At 47.3% G+C, this 23,384-nt stretch overlaps 2 protein-coding genes and 1 long non-coding RNA gene across 6 annotated transcripts in view; 1 reads left to right on the forward strand and 2 right to left on the reverse strand.

Moving 5' to 3' along the window:
* Positions 1–450: 450 nt before the first annotated feature.
* ZNF436 (zinc finger protein 436) lies at positions 451–9,259 on the reverse strand. 4 transcript variants are annotated; one of them, XM_020874494.2, is made up of 4 exons: positions 8,795–9,259; positions 7,395–7,487; positions 6,467–6,593; positions 451–4,132 (listed from the first exon to the last, which is right to left on the reverse strand). In XM_020874494.2, exons 2-4 carry the CDS (start codon positions 7,425–7,427, stop codon positions 2,880–2,882), a joined length of 1,413 nt encoding a protein of 470 aa, XP_020730153.1. In that variant the 5' UTR covers positions 7,428–7,487; positions 8,795–9,259; the 3' UTR covers positions 451–2,879. The 4 variants fall into 4 exon arrangements, with proteins under 4 accessions (XP_020730153.1, XP_020730152.1, XP_020730154.1 ...); XM_020874493.2 differs by lacking the exon at positions 8,795–9,259 and adding an exon at positions 8,163–8,276; XM_020874495.2 differs by lacking the exon at positions 7,395–7,487.
* Positions 9,260–9,383: 124 nt separating this feature from the next.
* Positions 9,384–11,333, forward strand: LOC139032222 (uncharacterized). Its single transcript, XR_011484746.1, has 2 exons — positions 9,384–10,501; positions 10,810–11,333. It is a non-coding gene; the product is annotated as an uncharacterized lncRNA (long non-coding RNA).
* A 5,081-nt stretch (positions 11,334–16,414) lies between these two features.
* The window catches only part of TCEA3 (transcription elongation factor A3), a 43,350-nt gene continuing 36,380 nt past the window's right edge, over positions 16,415–23,384 (reverse strand). The window contains exons 9-11 of the mRNA XM_070458905.1: positions 20,594–20,740; positions 19,037–19,108; positions 16,415–16,528 (exon numbers count right to left, since the gene is read on the reverse strand). Of these exons, the coding sequence (XP_070315006.1) occupies positions 16,520–16,528; positions 19,037–19,108; positions 20,594–20,740 (228 nt within the window). The 3' untranslated portion in view covers positions 16,415–16,519. The remainder of the gene's footprint in view (positions 16,529–19,036; positions 19,109–20,593; positions 20,741–23,384) is intronic.

A 23,384-nucleotide genomic window follows, 5' to 3' on the forward strand; every position in this document is an offset into this window, starting at 1 on the left:
GTCATGAATTGAGAGCCTTTGATTATTTTTAAGACATATCTCTGTTCTGGGATCCTAATAATAATTTAGTAGAAACTGTTTTAGTATTATCAGATATCCAAAAATATCTCCTTCAAGCAATATGGACTCCCCTCATTTTTTCCTTTTGGGTTTTTTTTTTTTTTTTTGCTTTTGTTTTCCTTCCCCAGAGTTAATGAGTTACCCATACCAAATATTTCCATGTTGCTTTGCCACCAGCCTAATCTTCATAGGAAATGCCCAGGTTTTTGCATCTCCCCAAAATATGGCAATATCCACAAGGCTGACCAATATGTGAAGACACTTCCCAGGTTCCCACAAGAACATCTGTACAAAGCCATCAATATAAAAAACCAATCGTGCCCAATTTTAATGAATCCGATGAAAAGTTGTTTTGTGAATTGGTGCTGAATTACTAAAATAATTCTCCGCTTTTTGATTTTAAAAATTTTACTTTTAATTACAGAATATTGTTAGAATAATACAGATGTAGATAGACACTAGTATAACTGTGACCAATACCAGAAGGAAAACTGCGCTACATACTTAACTTTTTCACTCACTCTCCACAACCATAGAAAACAGGCACAATGTGTTCAGGGTATGTGCAGAAGCAGCCAGAGACTTGGGAGCAGAAGGCATGCAGAAAGCTTTAGCAAAGAGAGATTGATGGGTAACTTTACACAGAGTTCAACGCAGCAAATGGGCAACAACTGGCAGGAAGAGAGGAGATAGAGCTGGTCTGGCCCTCTGCCCTTTTAACTTCCCAAATGGAGTGTACATGTCTGCTGAGAAGGCTGGGGCACTTAGAAGCCAAAAGCAGCAAAAGGAACAGGTTGGGGGTAAGGCAGGAGAATAGGGAAGGAAAAGCGGATAAAATATAGTTAGGTCATGGAGATGATGTCTTCTCTGGCCATTCCGAAGCTAATGCCCCTAGCAGCTCACAGAAACAACAGGAGAATTTTGGTATTCATTAAAACCATCAGCAACACTGATATGGGAAAAAGACACGTTTGACTTTAGTCATCAGGAACATGTAGGTCATTCAACAATTAACAGAGGGAAACCAAATCTGTGCGTAAACAGGAGTGGCAACACAAAGACATCTACTTGGTGGAGTACTTCACTGTTACTTCTGAGGCTGTGTTATTGCAAGGGATGCAGACCCACAGGGCGGTGGGTCACAGGAAATCACTATAGTACACTACCCGAGAAAGACCACTGGCTCTTTTAACACCAAGTCCCAAAGAGTTATGGCAAAAGGTTTTCAAATGTACAACACTCACAGTACAGCACAGTATTTGGGGCAGACTCAAGAAAAAGTGAACTCCTTACTCTAGCCCCCATTCCTGGACATTGATTCCCGCCCACTCCCAGCCCAAAGGCTTGGATGTGCATCGACATCTGGGGTATTTCTTAATCCTATTTGAACTGAGATAAGGAGAACTGACATTACTGGGCTTAAATTGGGTCAACGCTGACATAAACAGGTTAAATTTGTAAGCTGAGAGAATGGAAATACATTCCTATCTAGGTTTATTAATTCCTTGTGACTAGGGCAAAGAGAAGATCATTCAGTCTGAGACTAAGACAATCAACCTATTTGGTAATTATCTCCAACAGACTAATACATATAAACAAGTGCTTGGTTCTGTACAGATCTTTCAGGAGAGTGCACACAAGAGCACTAGTGTTTAAATTTTTTTCATAAAGTGAACAAAAGGACATTTTTCACATTGGAGTTATGTCGGTTTTTCTGTCACATGATCAGTATCACCCAAGAGCATGCTAATTCAGTGTGAATTCAGTTTCTGCCATTGGAAAAACAACAAGAATACACATTTCACTGTACATACACATGCCCTTATGCAAGCTAAGATAAACACTGGGATGTGGCCCTTATCAAATCCTAGAGTTAGCAGTACAGGGAGATTTGATCTTAAAGGGTAGAGGGGAAAGAACACAGAAACGACCTGATTCCTTGGGAAGAAACTCTATGCTTCCTTCCCCAGTCAGTTCCACTTGCTCCTTACGCTCCACCATCACTTATGGTCCTAGCTTTCCTTGAAGATATTTTCCCTACAATATTCCCTACAGTGATCCCCAAAGAAAATTCATAAATTCTGATCAATGGCAATAACAGTGGGCATCTCTTGCTAAAATCACCACTGTTGATGAGTCCTTGGTCCCCAAATCTGTGTTTCATTTTTCCTTTCAATCTGAATCTTCAGTTAGCTTTCACAAAGAGGAAAGCTTTAAGAAAAGTTAATTAGAAACAATGAGGAGAAAATCGATCATTGCCTTCACCGTGCAGAATCCTGCTCTCAGGAAGATAGATACAAATGCATGAGCAACTCAGGGAGAAAGCCCTTTGAAGGGATGATGTATGTGCCCAGCTACCATGGTGAGTGAATAGGTGTGGCAATTCAGGCAAAGTCTCTGGTTGTTTTGTTCCAAAGCAGCTGTGACCACCCTATCACAGTTTAACATTTCTCCTAGTATAGCTCTTTGGGTCAAGGATGGGAGAAATTACTTTGAAAGATTTACTCCATTTCCAGGCCTGAGCATTTACCAGCATTTATCACCTGGTCTTCAGATTTCCAATTATTTGTGAGGCTGACTTTGATGAAATAATTCGCTAGTACTGAGGGAATACAAATCACTATTTTGTGAGAGAGAATAATATTCCCAAAGCCATGGGTCAAGAATTTCAAGTGGCTTGTCTTCTGTGATGTTTTAAATGGTGACCCACAAGAAAAAAATTCAGCACAGTAAAAGAAGCTTCAGTCTTGACAGAGCTCTTTGATATAGAATACAATTGTACCTTCAAATGAATCATTCCCCATTCATAATTACAGGACTTAGTCAGTGTGCACTCTTTTATGTTTAATAAGAGCTGAGCTCCGGCTGAAACTCTTCTCACATTCTGTACATTCATAAGGCTTTTCTCCTGTATGAACTCTTTGATGTGTGATGAGGTTAGAGCTCTGGGTGAATCCTTTTCCACACTGCACACACTCATAGGGTTTCTCTCCTGTGTGGGTTCTCTGGTGTTTAATTAGGTCTGACCTTTCACCAAAGCTTCGCCAACACTCGTTGCACTCGTAGGGCTTCTCTCCAGTGTGAATTTTCTGGTGTGTGATGAGGTGAGAGCTCCGGCTGAAGCTTTTCCCACAGGCATTACATTCATATGGCTTTTCCCCAGTGTGGGTTCTCTGGTGCTGAACCAAGTGTGAGATGCGACTGAAATTCTCCCCACATTCATTACAGTGGTACGGCTTTTCCCCCGTGTGGGCCCTGCGATGGCGCACAAGGTCAGAGTTCTGACTGAAATTCTTCCCACACTCATCACACTTGTAGGGTCTCTCCCCTGTGTGGACGCGATAGTGTTTGATGAGATCAGATCTCTCACTGAAGCCTCGCCCGCATTCGTTACATTCATAAGGCTTCTCACCTGTGTGGGTCCTCTGGTGCTGAGCTAGGTGAGAGCTCCGGCTGAAGCTTTTCCCACACTCCTCACACTCGTAGGGTTTTTCCCCACTGTGGGTCCTTTGGTGCTGGATGAGGTGAGACAGCCGGCAGAAACTCTTCCCACACTCATTACATTTGTGAGGCTTTTCTCCAGTGTGGATTGTCTGATGCTGAATGAGGTGAGAGCTTCTTCCAAAACTTTTCCCACATTCGTTACAGTCATAGGGCCTCTCCCCAGTGTGTGTTCTTTGATGTTGAATAAGGTGGGAACTCCGACTGAAGCCCTTCCCGCATTCATAACACTTATAGGGTCTGTCACCCGTGTGGGTTTTCTGATGCCGATTAAGGTCTGAGATCTGACTAAAGGCCTTTCCACAATGAGAACATATATGATATCGGATGCTTGTATGGACTTCTTTGTGGACAAGCAGATCTGTGACTTGCTGGAGAGGATAGCTGACCCACTCTTCTGCCGTTAAATCTCCCCACTGTCTTTCTGATCTATCCCTGTTGTCAAAGGCCTCTTCACTTTCAGGATTTTCCTCAGTATTACCAACAGGTCTTTCAGATGCAGTCTCAAATTCTACATCTTCACTAATCTCTTGCTTTGGATTCACCTCGTTTTCACTCCTGATTTCAAAATCTGTAAACAAGGGTAAAGAATATTATTGGTAAACACACACAAAAATGATCTACTGTGTGATGGGCACTGTGCTAAGTTCTTTATGTGAATTATCTCAACCACCCTGAGCACCAGACATCATGATGATTTCCACTTTATGAATGAGAAACCCAAGGTCCACAGAAATGGTTCACAAAAGGTTACACATTAGTAAATAGTGAAGCTAAGATACAAATCCAGGTGTCTGATAAAAGTTAATGCTTTGAATCACTACAGTTAATGGTTCTTTATTCAAATTATATACATTCCTGGTGTTTCAAAAGAAGAAAACCAGAAATAGAAAATATAAAAGATTCTAGGAACTTCCCTGGTGGTCCAGTGGCTAAGACTTCAAGCTCCTAGTGCAGGGGGCCAGGGTTCGATCCCTGGTCAGGGAACTAGATCCCACATGCTGCAACTAAAACCATGTGCCGCAACTAAGACCCAGCACAGCCAAATAAATAAATATATATATATATAAAAGAAAATATAAGACTCTAAATTAGAACTTCTAAAAACAAAGAGCCTAGATATTTTGTATGTGAATGCATGTGTGTGTATATTGTATGTTCTTGTCAAGTCTTCATCATTAGCATTATTTAATATCCACTAAGCACCTACTGGGGGAAAAAATGGACTTACTGGGTTAGCATGGAGAAAAACAGATTTTTATCAATCTCTATCAAGTCTCACTTGACAGGAAAAATGACTGCCAAATGTTACTTGCTACTTTTCAGTGGCTTTTTTTTTTTTTGGTACTTTTTTTTTCTCTGCCTCACCATGCAGCTTTTTGGATCTTAGTTCCCCGACTGGAATTGAACCCATACCCTCTGCATTGGAAGAGCAGAGTCTTAAGCACTGGACTGCAAGGGATGTCCTCCTCACTGGCCTTTTAATGCAAACAGAAGTGAGACAGTTGGAGAAGGCAAAAAAGATGCCTAGTTCAGAATGCTTTTGGCACTTACTAGGTAAAGACTTTAAAAGAAAATTAAAATACACAAAGTCACTGTGTATAGGAAACTTTCTACCAGTCACGGCTTTTCCAAGTTGTGTCTCTTGGTACACTTTTTATAAAGAGGTTACTAGGTATTCTGGGGGAAAAAGGTCCATGGATAAATTAGTTTGGTAAATGGTGCATACAACATCCTCTTCCTAGAAACTTAAAATGCCCTGATACCAGATTATAGGTTCTGAGGAGTCTGAAGGTAAAAAGAAAAAAAAAAAAAAGCCTTGTAAACATTATTTAACCCATTCCCAAACTTATTTGGGCAAGAAACAATTTTTTTTGGTGCTTCCATGTTTCCATCTTTCCAACAAGCATTCCTTGGGCTGGACCACTGACGTATAAATTCACATTTCTTTAAGATTCTCATTTCTTGTTTTTGTTGAATTAAGTGGAATACTTGGGTTCCTGACTACAACAGATCTGGGTAGATAGTGTCATTTCTAGTTGCATTTCTAACGGAAGGATCCAAGAAAGTTGAGACATCAGAGAGAGAGTCCAGGTTAAATAGAAAACCCTTCAGAGTTGCCATTTGTTTGTTAAAAGCTATGGGGATAAAGCTTTCAGAAAAAGAAATAATCCTAATGAATGGCAGATAACCTAGTGAACCATACATGGTTGCTAACTTCTGTCAAGTCCTAACAGGAGACAAAGTGAGTCAAAAGACTGTTCAGCTCATGAATAGTTTATTCTAGTTGCACCCAGACAAAAGGGTATCTCACAGAAAAGACAGGTTTGCAGGCCATTAAAAAAATAGCTTCCCTCTTTAATAGAATTTGTGATCTCATTTAGTTCAGGATTCTCCTGGAACAGCATCTGACACACTCAAAATCTATGATCAACTCTGAAACATCTCTAGACAAGTACCTACTCTGGATAAATAAAGGACCTGAGGCAAAGCTAGGGCTCTGAAGCCAAAACAAACACAAAAAGGTGGCTTTTGCCCTCCTGTCAACCTCGGTCAGCACCCCTTCATCTTCTAGTAAAAGCACCATTTACAGGGGTATTTATAACCTGGCAAGTACCATTATGTCAGACCTGTTTGGTCAGTGATCTGTACAAACAGGCTGGAGAATGGCAAATGATTCAGGGCACAAGAAATCTGAGTGTTTCTAAAATGCGCAGAAACAATCTTTCATCTTAGACGATATGACCTTGATATTCCCTCACTCAAAGATCTGCCTGAGGACTCAGCCCACGCCAAAATCCAATTAGGTGCTTTAAAAATCAAGTAACTAGGTTGTGTTGAAAGAGCTAAGGCATTTTTGATAGTCTCAAAAAACGTGGGGTGGAGAAAGACAGAGAATTCTTACCTAATGAGACAACATTTCCATAATTCTCCTGCATAACATCCCTGTAAATGTCCCTTTGTGTAGGATCCAGAGGTCTCCATTCTTCCCGGGTGAGGTACATGGCCATATCTTCAAATGTCACAGGTGCCTGAAATCACACATTGCTTCCTCAATACTTGGTATCTAGGAAGTTAGTACCAATTTTTCTTCTTGAAACGAGAGACATGGCTAGAATTGTTGAGAAGGCAAAAGGCATTAGGTCTGATATGTAGAATCCAAAGGAGAAATAAGTAAGCAACAAAGAGATGTGGTTCAGGAGAGAGCAATTTATGAGCAGACTGCTTTGGTCCCATGGCCGGATACCCCTGCCCTCCTCTTAACAGTACTCTTCTCAGAACACATCGAGCATCTACATCATTCCATACCTTTACCTACAACGTTCCTCTTTTCTTGGAGTATCTTCCTCGGACTAGTGAAATCCTAATATTCCTTGAAACCCTGTTCCAGCACCAGCTGTTCCTCAGTGCCCTCCCCCCGCCCCAGCCCCGCCGCCCATTCCGCGCTCTGCTCCACTCCTTCCTCCCACACCTCAGAGAGAATACTCCCACTTCTTGGTTCCCACAGCACCTTGCTCCTACAGAAAATAGTGCTTTTATCACGCTAGCTTCATGGCTAACCGGACGCATCTGTCTTCCCACAGACTGTGAGCAGACAGGGAGGGCACGTTCCATCCATCTTTGTCTCCCTAGTATTGAAAGGCAAACAGCAGGTGTTCAATAAATGCGTGTTTGTGGCTATACTGTCCTGATACTGGGTCTCTGGAGGCAGAATGGCAAAGCAAGCGCATTACTAATCCGAGGGAATTTCCCATAGGGATTTGCAGAGCAAAGAAACGCGGGGACGAGGTGGTTAAGCACAGGCAGGGTCCGAGAAGCCACCCCCGGCTTACCTGGGACCCAGCCATGAGCAGGGTGGCTGCCATCTCGGGCTCAAGGATTCGCCTCCCAGGAGAGACAGCAGGAAAAGCAGCTAGCAGACAGCGCTATAGGAGGCGAAAAGCAGGGCGTGAGGCACAGAAACAGGCCCTGCCCACTCCCCGGGGCTGGAGTTCTGGCCGCCCAGGCGGGTGGGGAGGGCCCTGAACCCGGGCCGGGTCACTCTCCTCCCTGACTCTCGAGCGCGACCCGCCCTCTGTGTCTCCGCCACCAAGGGGTGGAGGCTGCCAGAATTTAATAAGACAACCCCCTGGCTCGGTCCCTCCCGGACCCGGGGGTCAAGCCGATGCTCTCTCAGGGAGGAGGCTCTCAGCCCAGCCCACAGAACGCCTCTGCTCCTCCGTGGCGAGGCTGGGCCCTTTCCGGCAGCTGCCTCGGCCAATCAGCGAGCGAAGCTCCCAAAGCACTCTGCCAATTAGATGCCGAGTATTAGGCCCGCCTCTCGTAGCCCGGCAGAGCCCCTTTAGCGCGCCTGCGTTCGACCCCGTGGCCTGTCGGGAGTTGGAGTTCCATTATGTCGTACAAAGGCCAGTCAAGAGGCCAAAAGCCACGGAGGGAAAGAACAAAAGGTTGAAGAAAAAAAGCGCATCCTCCTAGCCAGGGCGGAGTATCTTTCACTTTCTTCTCTTGGAGAGAGCAGCCGGATTAAGCCAGAGAGGTTGCCCTGCTTCTCCTCACACCCCTAGAAGTTTATCTTGAGTCGAGCTTAAGTTAAGCTTAACTGCGACATTGAGCCTAATATAGGTGCTGGCCTGTGTTGGGTTCCTCTGGGATTAGCTCTCATCTGACGACCCGGACTTGAGAGGAAAGCAGCAGCCGCCCACTCCCCAAGGGAGACTCGGCGGCCGCGCTGGAACTTTGAGCTCCACCCACGCACTACATCTCCCAGCAGCCACCGCGGCATTCTCGCACTGCTGCGCAGACTACAACTCCCAGGAGGCACCGCGCAGCCCGTCCGCCCGAGAGTGAGGTCCGCGGCAGGGCCCCGCTGGGTCCCGGCTCCATCGCTGTTAACCCTGTAGGGATATCCGACCGCGTCCTTCTAAAACAGGCTCCCCTTGAGCGGCCGGCTGATTTGCGCCTAGCGGAGGGGAAGCAAAAGCCGGAGCGAAGTCAGAAGCAAGGGTGGGTTATAGGCCTCTTAAGGTGGCGCGAGCCGGGCCTGGGGGTTCGGAAAGCCTGTCCGTATTATCCCCGAGGGCTTGCCTGCTAAAAGAGTTTCTGGCGGCCTCCCGCGTCGATGGGATCGTGGGCCTCTAACGGCCGAAGCCCAACGGGCTCTCAGGATGTTACCAGCCCTTGACTGACTTAAGGCAGGAAGCCGAAAACCCGAATTGAGAACCAACAGACTCACCTCCTGGCCCGCAAAAGATGCGTTAGGTCTCGGGCTTCAAAAGATCCAAGAGGCCTCAAAACAGATTTCAAATCCTCAGGCAGAGTTCTCTTGAGACTGCGGACGTTTGGAAAGATTCTAGGGATCACCGGCAGATCCTGGATATCTTAGACCTGCAGGTAGATCTCGAATCCGTAGACATGCAGGCAAAGCCCAGAGATGGTAGGCGGTTCCCAAAGACTCACAGAATTCTCGAAACATCAGACTCTCAGGCAGCTCAGAGAAACCACAGGCTCCTAGGCAGATCTCTGAGACCACAGCAACTAGCCAAGAAATACCACCAGCAACTAAGCTGCATTCAACTGGAGCTCTTCCGAACGGAAGGACTTGCAGCCTTCCCTTTCCCCAGCCAGGATGAGAAAATGAGACAATGGAAGGGGAGCACTAGGGAGAGCAGGCATTCTGCGCGAAGGAGAGCTCCGAGCTCGCTGTAGCCTTGGAGAGGGAAGTGATGGAAAAAGAATATAGCAGCTTATTAGGGACTCCCACCCTCTTCAAGTTATAAATATCCCCAGAACCTTGGCCATGTGCCCAGAAGCCTGTTGTCTCTAACTGTACAGGAGACTTCTCTGCCTGGGCTGGGAAAGGGGCTTTTCTTTTGTTTTGCAGATATGTCCACCCACCAAGTGACTTGAATTTTTTTCATCAAACGTGACTCTAGGCTACACTTTTATTAGTGAGTGTCCTGTTCCCAGTGCCCAGTTATTTATGGTTAATTACTCAAGTGTTTAGAAAGAACTCAGGACCCTACCCAGCCAGGAGGCAGACTCCCCCACTCCCCACTGCCAACTGTGAGGTAAGAAATTTTTTAGATACCACAGAATTGTACCATCCCTCCCCCATCTAAAATTAATATGGGAACCACACACACAAAAACATAGAATCATAGAGGATCCCCAAGAGGCGGTGTCCTGAGTGGGGGAAGTGTGTGGGCATCAAGGTCAGACAGACCTAGGTTGGAATCCAGGCTGTGTATCTCTTTGGAAAGTCATTTAATCGCTCCAGGCCCGCTTCCCTTTCTGGTGAAATTGGGTAATCCATACCTAAGGTGGTGGTGAGCAGTAAGATGATTTAAAGCACTCCATACAGAGAGAGCACTCAGATGATCGTTATTACTATTAATCCTGCCTTTGGTGGCAGGAGAGACTTTCAGAAAGCCTGTGGATATTTTCACTGGCTCAGAACATCTGAGAAGTCAGAGTGGCTGGATAGCTGTGGAGATCTGCTGGTGACCTTATTATCCAGAGTGTTTCTGCTGAAAATCCAGAGGGAGCTGGCAGTTGAGTCAGTTTGTTGAGTTCAGGAGAACTGGCGTATTGAGCCAAGTAGAGCAGAAGTATTTGGGGCTACCAAAAACTCAGCAAGGTGAGGCCTCATGCTCCCAGGGAAAGCTCTGGGACAAGGAAGGGAGATCAGCTCAGAGTTTGCAGGTTTCTAACTGGGCCGAAGGTGAGGTGAGTGCCCGAGCCCCTCTGCTCAGTGGGGCTCCCTTTTCATCCCTTCTCTGACAGATTGCTTTGTAAACTTTCTTAGGCCTTTTCTTTCCCCTTGTTCCTGAGCTTTAAGTCCTTCTTTGTCCTCTCGCCCGCCGTTCCTTTTATTCCTCAGGCCTGCCTCAGGGCAGGACAACTCTCCAAGCCCAGCTTGGCTGCTTGCCTCCTCCTATGAGTAAGTGCTTTTCTCTTTTCACCTGGGACCCTCTGAGGGTTGAGAAGGAGGGGGGCTGAGAGTGGATGGAAAGCAAGAGTGCATTTGGTGCCCCTGTGGGGGTGGGCAGTGGGGAGGAGGGGGAGGAAAGACTCTGGGCGAGGGGTTTCCTGTTGCAGCCTTCAGCTGGACTCTGAGGGTTGGGGTCACTGGAGAAGGAGGTGGCTTCCTGCCCCATTGTTCAGGACTTCATTGTTTTTCATGAATACGTACTGTGGGTGGGTTTTCGGTAACTAACTTGGAAAGCTGTGTTTGTTCCCATTTTTCAGCATACAGTCAGCGCCTACTGTGTGCAGAGGCAGCAGCACAGCCTGCCACTGGGGAAGGGGGCCAGGAGAACAGTTTCGTTACAGTCTCCAATTTAGGCTTTTGACAGTGTCTCCAAATGGGGTTTTACATTATGTCACATCCACTGACCAGTTTGATCAAAGAGCCTCCTTGCATATCCTGAAGCTTGTTTCTTATTAACAGGCTGCTGTGCCTACTGAGCACTATAAATTATTATATCTTAGTAAGTCTTTAGTATATATAGTATAATGTATAAATACAATATATATTTATACAAATGTAAATAATATAAAAGTATATTTTTACACTTTAATAAATTATATATATTTATTAATATATCTTAATCCTATAATTATCCTGTGAGCAGCACAATTATAATTTTTTGTATTTGGAAGCACTCATTTGCGAGACATTGAAAAAGATGCCTCAATATTTGTGATCTTGTTATCTCTTCATTTTGAAATATACCAGGAACATGAAAAAAATAAAAATCAGTGATCCAAAATCCTCTTTACTCCTGCTGGGAGCAGAGATGAAGCCTCATCTTAGCACAAGGAGCTGGGAGCGTGGGGGATACATTGAGTTACAGACGGTCACTGCAGCCCAGATGCAGCACTCCGACGCGAACTAGTCTGCTCCAAAGAGGGGCGGGCTCACAGCTTGGGGAGGTGGGTAGGGGAGGAGTCTTCACCGAGGAGCGACTGGAGCTGGCTCGCGAAGACCGTAGGAGTCTTGGAGGTGGAGAACGAGGGGAGGGAAAGCATTCCAGTCTTCCAGAACAGCATGTGCGCAGTCACGGAGGCGTGAAAGGACAGAGCGTGTTTCAGAATGGTCAGGATTGGGCATGGTTGGAGGGAAGGACGTGGGGGTGGAGTGGCAGGGGAGGAAGCAGAGCAAGCACGGGCTCTGATGTCCCTTTGCCCGCCCGCCCGCCTGCCTCTGCCTCTGGCTGTGGCTCAGCGATGCTGGTGACAGGGTGCAGATGGGGTTGGGGGTGGCCTGGGGTGAGAAGAGCAGATTGACTCTGCGGGGGGGGGGGGGGGGGGGGACTGGGAAGCTCTTTCTGACCTCATGCATTTCAGCTGGTTTTCTCCTGAGTGTCAAAACTTTGAAAAAATGTAAACAATTGCATTAAAAATGTGCCACAGGCTTATTTAGTACTGTTTAATCTATTGACAGGCATCAGGCCTGATCTGTCCTATATCAGCTCTGCGCTGGGAGATAGAACACTGCCCCTCAGTAATTGCAAGGCTGCCATGAGGATTACATGTGAGAATGGCTGCAAAACGCAAGGGCCCAGAGGAGGGCCCTGGCACATACTGGCCACGATGGTCAGGGGGAGGAAAACGCATCACAGATGCTGTCTGAGGTGACACTGTGCTTCAGAATGACTGAGAGTATGCATGGGCCCCGAGTTCAGGTCCAGATTCTGTCTCCTAGAAGCAGATGACTCTCTGAACCTTGGTTTTCTCGGTCTGTAAAACCAGTATAATAATACAATGCACAGAAACATAAAGTAGAATAGGGCCTGCCAGGGACTAGGGAAGGAGGAAATGGGGAATTGTTTAATAGGTATAGAAGTTTAGTTTTGTGAAACGAAAAGTTTTGGAGATTGGCTGCACAACAGTGTGAATGTTCTTGACATTACTGGACTGTATGTACATTTAAAAATGGTTAAGATGGCTAATTTTTTGTTATGTGTATTTCCCCACAGTTTTAATTTTTTTGTTCTTGTGCACAACTTCATTTAAGACCCACCAGTTCTCAACCCACAAGTTAAAAAAAAAAAAGTATAATAATAGTAACCTAGTTCAGGGGGTCTGAGGGTTAGTTGAGACAATATAAAGTAAAGTACCACCCCCCCCACCACCACCTCATAGTCACACCAATAGCTAATACTCACTAACTGGGTGCTTTGTGTCAGGTGTGATTCTAATGAATCCTCACAACAACCCTAGGAGCTCAGTGTTATTATTTCCATCATTTTACAAATGAAGGATGAAGGCATGACGTTTACATAATGTGCCCAAGATACTCAGCTAGTAAATGCTCAATAATTAATAGATAATATTGACACTGTCATACAGAGAAATGATCTTTGTCATGGTAGAATGCAGTGTAAAAATTATTAGCGTTTCATAGTACTGTAGAAGTTCTGAGGAACCATATCTTTCAGCCAGGGGATCAGAGAAGACTTCATAGAAGACATGAGCCTTGAAGAAAACGTAAGATTTGGACTGGGATGGGGGTGGGGTCAAAATAGGCAGCAATAGTTGGGAAGGTCCATCAGGTTTGCAAGAACAGGACAAATACCTCCCTTAGGCTGGCTGTGGCATAAGAGGCAGCAAGGGTGGAAGATAAGCCACCAAAGATTGGCAGAAGGAGAGGAGCTTTTAAAGTCAGACCAACGACAGCTGGTGAAAATCCACTGAAAATGAGGGACTGATGCTTAGAGCCATGCATGGCTCATGCAGGTAGGGTAGGGGGTGGTTTTTTTTTTTTGGCCATACAGCACAGCCTGTAGGATCTTAGTTCCCTCTCCAGGGATTGAACCTGTGCCCCCTGTATTGAAAGCTCGGAATCTTAACCTCTGGACTGCCAAGGAAGTCCAGGTGGAGAGTGTTTTGAGTTGGGAGTGTTTTGAGTTGAGTATGAGGCCTTTGCATCAGTCCCCCCCCCCAAAAAAAAAAAAAAAAACACCTGAGAGAAAATGTTGATGGTGGCAGTGGAGAGAAGGAATGGGTAAGGGAGACTCTACCTACTCTGATAACTGATAAGATGAAGAAGGCAAGGGGTTAACCATGTGTTCCTGACAACAGTGAATGCAAAGACCACGTGATAAGGAGCACAGCTTGGCCAGTGTGGCTGGAGCACAAAGGGTCAGGGAGAGGCAGAGGCCAGCACTGCAGGACGTTGTAGGCTCTGCCACAAGCAGTGGGAAAATATGGAGGGCTCTAGACGGGGATGATGGAGTGGGGGGCTGCAACATGATCAGATCTGCAGTTTCAAAAAGCCTATTCTGGTCACTGCAGTGGACAGCATGCCTTGGAGGGGGTCCCGAGTGGATACAGGAAGCTTGGGAAGGTCCTGATGCCTGCTGACTGAGGGTCCGAGGCCTATTCATGCTTTTCTGTGTCCTCTTGTGAACGTAGATGTGAGCTGCATAGATATGGGAACTGGAGACGACTTGTTCTCCTGCTGTCTACTCTGACTCATCTCCTTTGTAAACAGTAAGGTTATTGAGGGTGGAGATTCAGTTCTGTGTTTTTTCCTTTGCTGTAAATCCCTGACATCAGAAGCACAACGGATATTCAGATGGAAAGTGAGTGCTGAAGACCACCCAGACTGCCGTCTTTAAATAGCCCCAAAGTAACATTTACTGACATTATTGTATTAATAGTGGTTGATATTTTGTTCTGCATTTTGTTGTTGTTGAATCCATTTTGGGCCCCCTGAGCCACCTAGGAAACCCTCTGCTTTTGATTTCTAGACATTCGGAAGGAGGCTGAGATATTGCAGAGAAAAGTCTAGATATCTCAACCATGACTACTCAAAGTGTGGTCTGTGGATCAGCAGCATTGGAATCACCTGGGAGCTTATTGGAAATGAAAAACATCTCAGGCCCCACCCCAGACCCACTGAATCAGAATCTGCATTTTAACATGATCCTCAGGGGATTCCTACGTATTACAATTGAAGAAGCACCTGGGTATCTTAAGCAACGTCCTCTGCCTTTCTGCGGGTGACACTCACACCTCAGGCATGTATGACATCCCCCCATCCCATCTGGTGTGGAAGTCTGTGCCTGTGGGTTTCTTTCCCTGCCGGGCTGAGGGTTCCTGGAAGGTGGGGGCAGAGCACTGTGGCCCTGCATCTCTCACAGCCTCGAGCACAATGACAGGAAGCACAAGACCAGAGTTTCGGTCTTGGGCCTGATGTTTATGAGCTGTGGGTATTACATCTTCTGTGAGTTAATTTTCCATCTTCCCAAAGGACCCATCCCAAATCTGACTGCTGAAAAGCTGGAGATGGTGGCAGGTTTCTGTACACGCTTTATTTACAGGCTTCATCTATCGAAGAGGCAGTTGGATAGAAAGAGGAAAGTGATAAATTCCAGAGTGGATAACGCCAGGGCACATAAGAAACGTGGGCTGAAGTTACACCAAAAGCTGCCCTAAGCGAGAACCCCAAGGCAGATAGAAATGCTCTGAAGCAGGCATAGGACCACTCCCATTTTTAACAAGTAAATGACTCAGAGAGGCGAAGGGACTCACCCAAGCTCCCAGGAGTTCACAAGCTCCTGCGTGTTCAGTCGCTTTTTTTCGACCCCAGGGACTGTAGCCCGCCAGGCTCCTCTGTCCATGGGATTCTCCAGGGAAGAATACTGGAGTGGACTGTCATTTCCTTCTCCAAGGGGATCTTCCTGACCCAGGGATCGAACCCGCGTCTCCTGCATTGGCAGGTGGATTCTTTACCACCGAGCCACCCGGATAGCCTCTTTTTGTTTCACAAGCTCTTACGAGTTAGCTATTTCAGGAAACAAGTGTCCAGGAGGCTCAGCCTAGGGCTGCTGGAAGGCCAGGGACAGTCAGAGACTGAGACTCAGGACAGATGCACCAGACCTGCTCCCAGGGCTTTTATAGAAGGTTCCAGCTTTGCCTAAAGTTTCCTCTTGGCTTAAAAAGCAAGCCAACTTCATCATGGGAGAAGCACAACAGGGGCCTTGTGCCCTGCAGACTTCCTCTGTAGCTCAGGCCACAACAGAGCTGCGAGGAACGCATTGCCTGGGCGTGGACGGGTTCCAAGGCTCAGGATCTTCCGGGGACCGCCAAACTCAGGCACCACTTCTTCACTCAGAAACCCTGGGCTCAAGATGATGTGTGGCCTGTCTGGAGTCCTGAGAGCCCTGCCCCCAGATCAGCTAGGAACAGATGAAGAGCAGAAGAGTTTGAGAAGAGATGATGGGCGAGGAAGAGATCTTCCTACATGGCGTGGAAGTCATGTCTGCCTTAGCCAAATTTGACGCCGTGTGCCAACTGTTCTGCACGTGTGACTCACAGTGGAGTGGGTAAGATCTGAGTCAGTCTGGTATTTTTCAACTCAGAAAAGGCTGAGAGGTTCAGATGTGAGGGAAGGGACTCAAAGCAAAGGTCTGCCAGCTACTATCAAATATACTGCACCTTAGCTCTGGGGCTCTGAAGTCCTGAGTTTCTGCAAGAGGCCTGTCTACGTGGACTTAGAATCACACCCCACTTAGCATCCCCCATTAGTCAAAGCCCATCCGTGTGCTGCTGCTGTGCTGGGCTCAGTGGTGTCCGACCCTTTGTGACCCCATGGACTGAATCCCACCAGGCTCCTCTGTCTGTGGAGTTTTCCAGGCAAGAATACTGGAGTGGGTTGCCATTTCCTCCTCCAGCGGATCTTCCTGACCCAGGGATTGAACCCGAGTCTCCTGCAACTCCTGCATCAAAAGGGGGATTCTTTACCTACTGAGCCACCTGGGAAGCCCATCCCTATTGATAAATGATTATTAATTTGCAAAAGAACTCTCCCTCTGATCCCTAATGCCCCATTCAGAGTTCAGCATTTCTCTTCATTTTCATTTTTATTTTTCTCCAGTTTACGAAGGGCTTGGTGTCTTCTCTTTATTCTTCCTCACCTTGTTCACTGAAATCCTGGTTGGTGGTTCTGTCAGCAGAACTACAAAACCAAGAAGGCAACAGCATTTTAGAACTTTCTTTGCGCCACTCAGAGGGTAAAGGCACATGGAGGGGACGTGAAAGGGAAGGTGGGGTCTGGAGTCATGCAGGATTGTGTTCATTCACTCAGTTGTGTCTGACTCTTTGCGACCCCATGGACTGTAGCCTGCCAGGTTCCTCTGTCCATGGGATTTTTCAGGCAAGAATACTAGAGTGGGTTGCCGTTTCCTCCTCCAAGGGATCTTCCCAGCCCAGGGATTGAACCTGCGTCTCCTGCGTTGGCAAGCAGATTCTTTACCACTGAGCCACCTGGGAAGCCTGGAGCCACACAGACCAGTCCAGATCCCCGCTCTGTCACTATTATTGGTGCAACCCTAAACAAATTACTCATCTGTAAAATGGGATCATAATGCCGATCCATGAAGAAAAAGATAATCAAGCAATGAATGGAAATTTGATGCCGGACATGTGGTGGGCTCTCAATTTATGGTCAGAAACATCACCATGATTACTACTCATAGTCTGGTTAGACAGGCCTCCCACGTGGCAGCGGACACTACCTGGAAATTTTGTCCAAAGCCACATAGCTGCCACCTCTAGTGGGACCTGCCTCTCCAACTTCCAAATTCCAGTTTCTCTCCAGGAATCAGGGAGGAGAAGCTGGGTTTGGAGCATGTAGAATGTCTTTTGCCCAACAGTAACACTCACAAAAGCTACTGTTTATTGAGCACTTACTCTGGGCTAAGCAGTATTAACATATATCAACTCATTTCATCCTCATAGCTACCCTGTGAGATAAGCACTATTATAATACTTGCATTTTCACAGGTAAAGACAGTCTAAATGACTTGCAAGCTCCCATAATACTAATAGGTAACAACTGTGAATAATAAGAATGGCGGTTTCTATGTACCAGGCACATACGTGTTCAGGACTTTTTTGTGTGGTTGTACAGGTTGTTCACAAGACAGCCTCCCCATAGGGGCAGGTTGTGCCTGAAACTCCATCCCTGCTGTTTCCCAAGTTCTGGACCCAAGTGCAAGGCTACGTCTACCTGGAGGAAGAACACCTTTCCCTAATTTGACAAAGATACCATTTGAGCTGTCAGAGGCCCTGATAATTTTTAACATGTATTACCTTCTCTAATCCTCAAAATAGCTCTGTGGGCTATATTCCTACCCTTATTTTATAGATGAGGAAATCCAGGCTTAGAGAGTTCAGGGCACTTGGCAAAGTCACTTTGTAAGTGATAAAGCTAGGATTTGAGCCTGACACCCAAACCCATGCTTGAAGCCAGTAGGCCATTATCCTGGCTTCACCTCTAAGTGCTCAACAGGTGAATGAAAGAAAAAAATACACAATCATCTGACTTTTTACCCTAAAAAAACATGGCAGTTCTTATGAGGCCCCGGGGCTGTCAAGGCCCTTCATAAAGTCATAGGTCAATCGATCAGGAATTTGGAGCACTGTCTTTCCAGGCACCAAACTTTGAGGCTTTATGTTCGTTAACCATTTCAGTAGCTCAATTTGTTCATCTGAAAGTGAGAGTAATATTATGAAGGAACATTTCTCGTAGTTGTTGCAAAGCATATGTGCATATGTAATAGTCCTCATAATCAGCCCAGGAGAAAGGCATTAGCATCGCCCTTTAAGCTCAGGGAGGTGGGTGACATGCTCAGGGTCACAGTGAGTAGGGCAGAGTAGAGACGGGAAACCAAGGCTCCTGACTCCCAGTCTCATTCTCAGTCCTCGCTAAGTACTTTACAACTTTTGAAACACCCTGCCGGCTGCCTGGGACCCAGACATCACACAGCGCACATGCAAATCAGATGGCACTGGAAGGGGACATTAATCATGTGACCACACTCGGGTGGTTCAGAAGATGAGGCGGGCAGGAGCACTCCGGGAGGAGCCTTTGCTTGGCTCCCATGCCTGAAAACAAAACCACTGCCTTTGTGGGAGCTGGGGCTGCCTGGGTTACAGCCTTGGGTAACGTAAGGCTTTCCCAGAACTGCCTTAGGAGGGGAGGACGACCTGGGTGCATTTGAGAGCAGTACCCGTTTGACAGGGCTCAATCGTCCCCACCTCCCTGGCTGTGGCCGGGCTCAAAGGAAATAGCATCTGTGGAAGCACTTTGCAGAGAGGTGCGGTCCAAGTGCAGAGGGCTATTGTTTTTCCTTCCCCCTCCACCCCCCGCCACCAACCCCGGGGATCTCAGGAGGCTGATTCCATCTGTGTTCAAATGACAGACTTGCCCATCCTGTGATAAAATGCCGGCTGCTGTCCCCACCCTCTCTGGGTGCTTTCCAAAACAAAATCACGCACACACATGTGTCCTCTGGCCTTGCCTTCCCAACAATGCACCACTATCTCCAGCTCTGCAGACCTGCTGTGTGCAGGCTGGCAAGCCCCTCCGCCTCCCCTGGTTTGGGGCTGTGGGCCTACTACCCCTTAAGTGGGGCAGCACCTGAGGATGACAGGGGAGGAAGAAAGATACAGACATACAGACCTTCCAGCGATTGCCACACTCGTTGCATAAGACAAAGGTTGTCATGGGCTCATCAGCGCTGCGTGTCTGCACCTGAGGAAAAAAAAAAGAGTGGGACCATTCGTGAAGTCACCTCCCCTGCTCTTGGACCTGCCATGGCTCCCACTGCAGAAGTAGGTCAAATCACAGAGGATGGCACCATTATTCCCACGCCACCTTGGCAGTGCCCTCATCCCTGGGCGCTCCGTTGTGTGTGCATGTGTGTCCCTCTCTCCTCACAGGCCCATTGGCTCCCTTCCAGGATCTATCTCACTGGCTCAGCCTGACCTCTGCACTCTCACTCTTCTTGTTGATCCTTCTGAACTGATCTTTATTCTCTTGCTTCAAGACTCATCTCCTACAGGAAAAATGAACACATCCTATTGGATGTACCTCTGATCAGAACTGAGTGAACTGGAAGCACTCTTAGGGATCATTCTGTTTCTTCTTCATTTTACAGGTGGAAGAACGGAGGCCGGGAGAGGAAAGAGGATTTGAAGGTCATGGGGGATATTTAGTGTTGTTTTCTGGTTTCTCATCCCGTTAACTAGACTATTCAGGTGCCAAAACCAGGTCTGCCCCCGCAAATCCCAGGCATTTCTGGATTTAACAACTCCTGTTCTGATTTTCTGCAGCCCACCCTGCATGGCCATGACATGTAACAAGTTGTGGCTTTGCAGACTCTCAGATGTGAACGGTGTCAGCTGGTGTCTATGGGGTGGGAGGGAGTCCCCTGGCTAATGTGTGTGCCCAGCCATGGGCCAGGAGGACACAGCACAGCATGGCCTTGTCCCTGCAAAGCAATGACACCCCAGGAGAGAGAATTCTGCAGAGCAGGAACCTGCACATACATCTTTGGATTCCTGAGTGGGAATTCTCCGAGGGACTCCTGGAAGGCAGGGCCGACTACTGTATTTCTGCTGCAGCCACACGTCCCCAGGGGCAAGGTGCTTGCTTGACAAGCAGATGGGGGCATGACTAGAGTTCTAGAATAACAGAGCACTAATCCAAACCCAAGAATATTGGTGCCTCAAGGGCATAACATGTGTAACCCAGAACAGGAGGCCTGGCCAGGGCAGTGGTCTTCACCCTCAGGACTCAGGGCTCAGTCTCTTAGGCTTAACCACCAAGTTGGCTGGACTACAGGCAGAAAGGTCTGGATCTGGGTTTATTATTCTCTCTGCCACTAACCGTCTTTGCCGCTTTAGACAAAGCCAGTCCCCTCTGGAACCTCAGTCTCCCTGTGTGTGAAGTGAGGAAGCAGAGGTTTTATTGCCAAGTTCTCTTCCAACCATCTGTGACTCTGCAGAAGTTCTGTGCCCCTTTTAGGTCTGGTCCTTCTTATTCTGGCTGCAGGTCAGATCCTGGTGGCACCTCACAGACATAGCTCTGGGTGCTTCTCTCTGCATCTTTTCTAGAAGCCACAGATGTATCATGCTGGTGAAGCAAGACGTGCCCCTCTCCGAAGCCTAGAGTTCTAGCCCCTTCCCCCTGCTGGCTGGTCCCTCAGCTCCTTCCGGTCCCCACCCCACGCCATGCCTGGTTATAGGTGCAGTTCTTCTTCCTGCATTTGCTGCACTGGAAGAGGTCGGTCGTGGTGCCGCCTGTCTTGGCCATCTGGTGCTCACGGATGGCCTCCTGGGTCATGGCATTCCTCAGTTCCCGCAGCTCATCACTGGCCATTTCCTGCAGAAAAAGGAGTGTGCCCTTCAGGGCTAGGGAGCCCCCAGGAGCCCTACCCCACACCTGGGCTTCAGGGAGCTTGAACAGAGGAAGGGGAACATTCTGGACAGAGTATGAGGAACTGGAGGGAAGCCTGGCCCTGTCCCAGCTGGGGCAAGGCTCTACGGGAGGAGTCCCCGTTCTGCCTCTGGGTAGCAGGTCAAACCCTGGGGCTCTGCCCAGGCCAAGTACAGTAGGGCAAGTATGGGAGAGCACAAGACAAACAGCTTCTGCCCAGAGTCAACAATCTCTTTGTACATTTCCTCAGCTCTGGCGCTCACGACACCCGCCAAGGACCTGGGAAACCTGCCTGAACTTTCCTGCTTAAGCTTACTTGACCACTGACCCCGTGATCTGTGATGTTCCCCTTGTCCTTCCGGGCTGGACTTGACTCAAAGCCTGTCTGAGCTGTGATCATCGTTCAGCCAGGCCATTCTGCCTGGTGGGAACCTTGGCCTCACATCTCCACAACTTACTGTGGCTATCCCACCCAAGCAGGACCTGAGGCTCCCGGGTTCACACCACTGACTGCTCACCTGTGATTACATCATGGAATATCTTTTTCTATAATGTTCCTGCAGAATGGAGCCTCCCATCTCCTGTCAGCTCCCTGTGGACACTCAGTGTCTGCATTTTATCTAGGCCCTACCCCTCCTTTTTTTGTCTATCTCCCTAGCCATCTGACATGCCTTGACCTTCTTCCAGAAGAGAGAAGGACACTCAAGCTGGAGAGAGCTCTAGTTAGCCTCGGTTTAGGGGGAGGAAGATGGCTGAAGCTAATTTTTGGGGGACTTCGGAACATAGCATGTAGAATCTTAGTTCCCTGCCCAGGGATTGAACCCATGCTCCCTGAAGTGGAAGTTTGGAGTCCTAACCACTGGGCTTCCAGGGAATTCCCCGAACCTAATGTTAAAGGAGAATCTGAGGGGGTCCTTGGTGGTCCAGTGGTTAGGACTTGGTGCTTTCACTGCTGTGGACAAGGTTCAATCCTTGGTCGGGGAGCTGAGATCCTGCACATCCTGTGGCATTTACCAAATTTAAAAAAAAAAAAAAAAAAGAGGATTTGGCACTGGCTAAACATTTTAATTACTACTATTTGGCCTGACCCCTTAAACTGTGGAGAACAGAGTTGGCCCAAAGGTCAAACAACTTTTGTGTGTGATTTCTGCATTATAACCAATTGTGTTTCCTGATAAAATGCAGATTCCCATGAACCCAAAACTCTAAGGGTAGGCCCAGGAAGATGCATTTTTACTAGTGCCCCCAAGTTATCCTGTGTACATGAATGCTGAACTCCCACTGTGTCAAGTGCGAGGACTAGGTCCTAACCAATGCAGGGGTACATGCAAAACAAGTTGTCATGCTCAGCTGTATCCGACTCTCTGCGACCCTGCAGACCGTAGCTTGCCAGGCTCCTCTGTCCATAGGATCTCCCAGGTAAGAAAGCTGGAATGGGTTGCCATTTCCTTCTCCAGAGGCTCTTTCTGACCCAGGGATCGAACCCACGGTTCCTGCAGCTCCTGCACTGCAGGTGGACTCCCTACTGCTGAGCCACCAGGAGAGCCCACAGGTCAACCCCGGGCTAAATAAGCAAAAAGCAGCTGACTTTAATGTTGGGGGACTTTCCAGAGCATAATATATTTGTTCTTTCAAAGTGTATTGGATATCAATCTCTCGAATGCTTTTCATAGCACTGATGTGCTGGTAAACTGGCTTTGGCCACAGAGGGTGGTTGATTTGTAGCATCTACCAATTTCCATGGTGTAAACACTCCCACCACAGCCTTTCAAGCTACTAATGTGATGTAACTGAACGCAGAGTTGGGAATAGCTACACACATTCAACTCTCTGGAGCTGGTAGGCAGGGACAGTCCACCACTGCCTCTAAGCCCTATGGACTAAGATATGATTTGGTTCCTGTTTCCAGGTAATGATATCTAGTCCAAGAGCCAAGCATTCACCTAAGATTGCAAGATAGTGTTGTTGTTCCATCGCTCAGCGGTGTCTGACTCTTTGCGACTCCATGGACTGCAGCACACCAGGCTTCCCTGTCCTTCACTATTTCTGGAGTTGTTTCAGACTCATCCATTGAGTCGGTAATGCCATCCAACAATGTCATCCTCTGTTACCCCCTTCTCCTGCCCTCAATCTTTCCCAGCACCAGGGTCTTTGGAACTAAAGCAAAGGTCTGCAAAGTGCAGGGAAAGCCTGACTAGTGGCTAACTGCCTGGGGGCAGGGAGGCTCATTAAAGAAATTGACACCTTCACCAGACTTGAAAGATAAGCAGACTTCTCAAGGGGCTTGGCACATTCCAGAGGAATGTGATGTGAGAGATCAGAGGACAAGACTAACACGTTTGGGGAAGGGTACCTGGGGTAGGTTCAATGTGAGGAATGTGGGAGACCAGGCTAGTGTCAGACTGTTCCAGCTAAGAAATAGAGACCAGGAAATCAACTATACTCCAATTAAAAAACAGAGCGAGAGAGACAACAGGAGAAAAAAAAATCTGTCTATTCACCAATCCATTTACCTATCTTTGCCTGCCTTATTTAGGAAGCACATCAAAGACACATGGAACCAATACAGTAATATAAAAAGGTTGAAAAT

The sequence above is a fragment of the Odocoileus virginianus genome, chromosome 30 (assembly GCF_023699985.2).
Source record: "Odocoileus virginianus isolate 20LAN1187 ecotype Illinois chromosome 30, Ovbor_1.2, whole genome shotgun sequence".
Classification (NCBI taxonomy): Eukaryota; Metazoa; Chordata; class Mammalia; order Artiodactyla; family Cervidae; genus Odocoileus; species Odocoileus virginianus.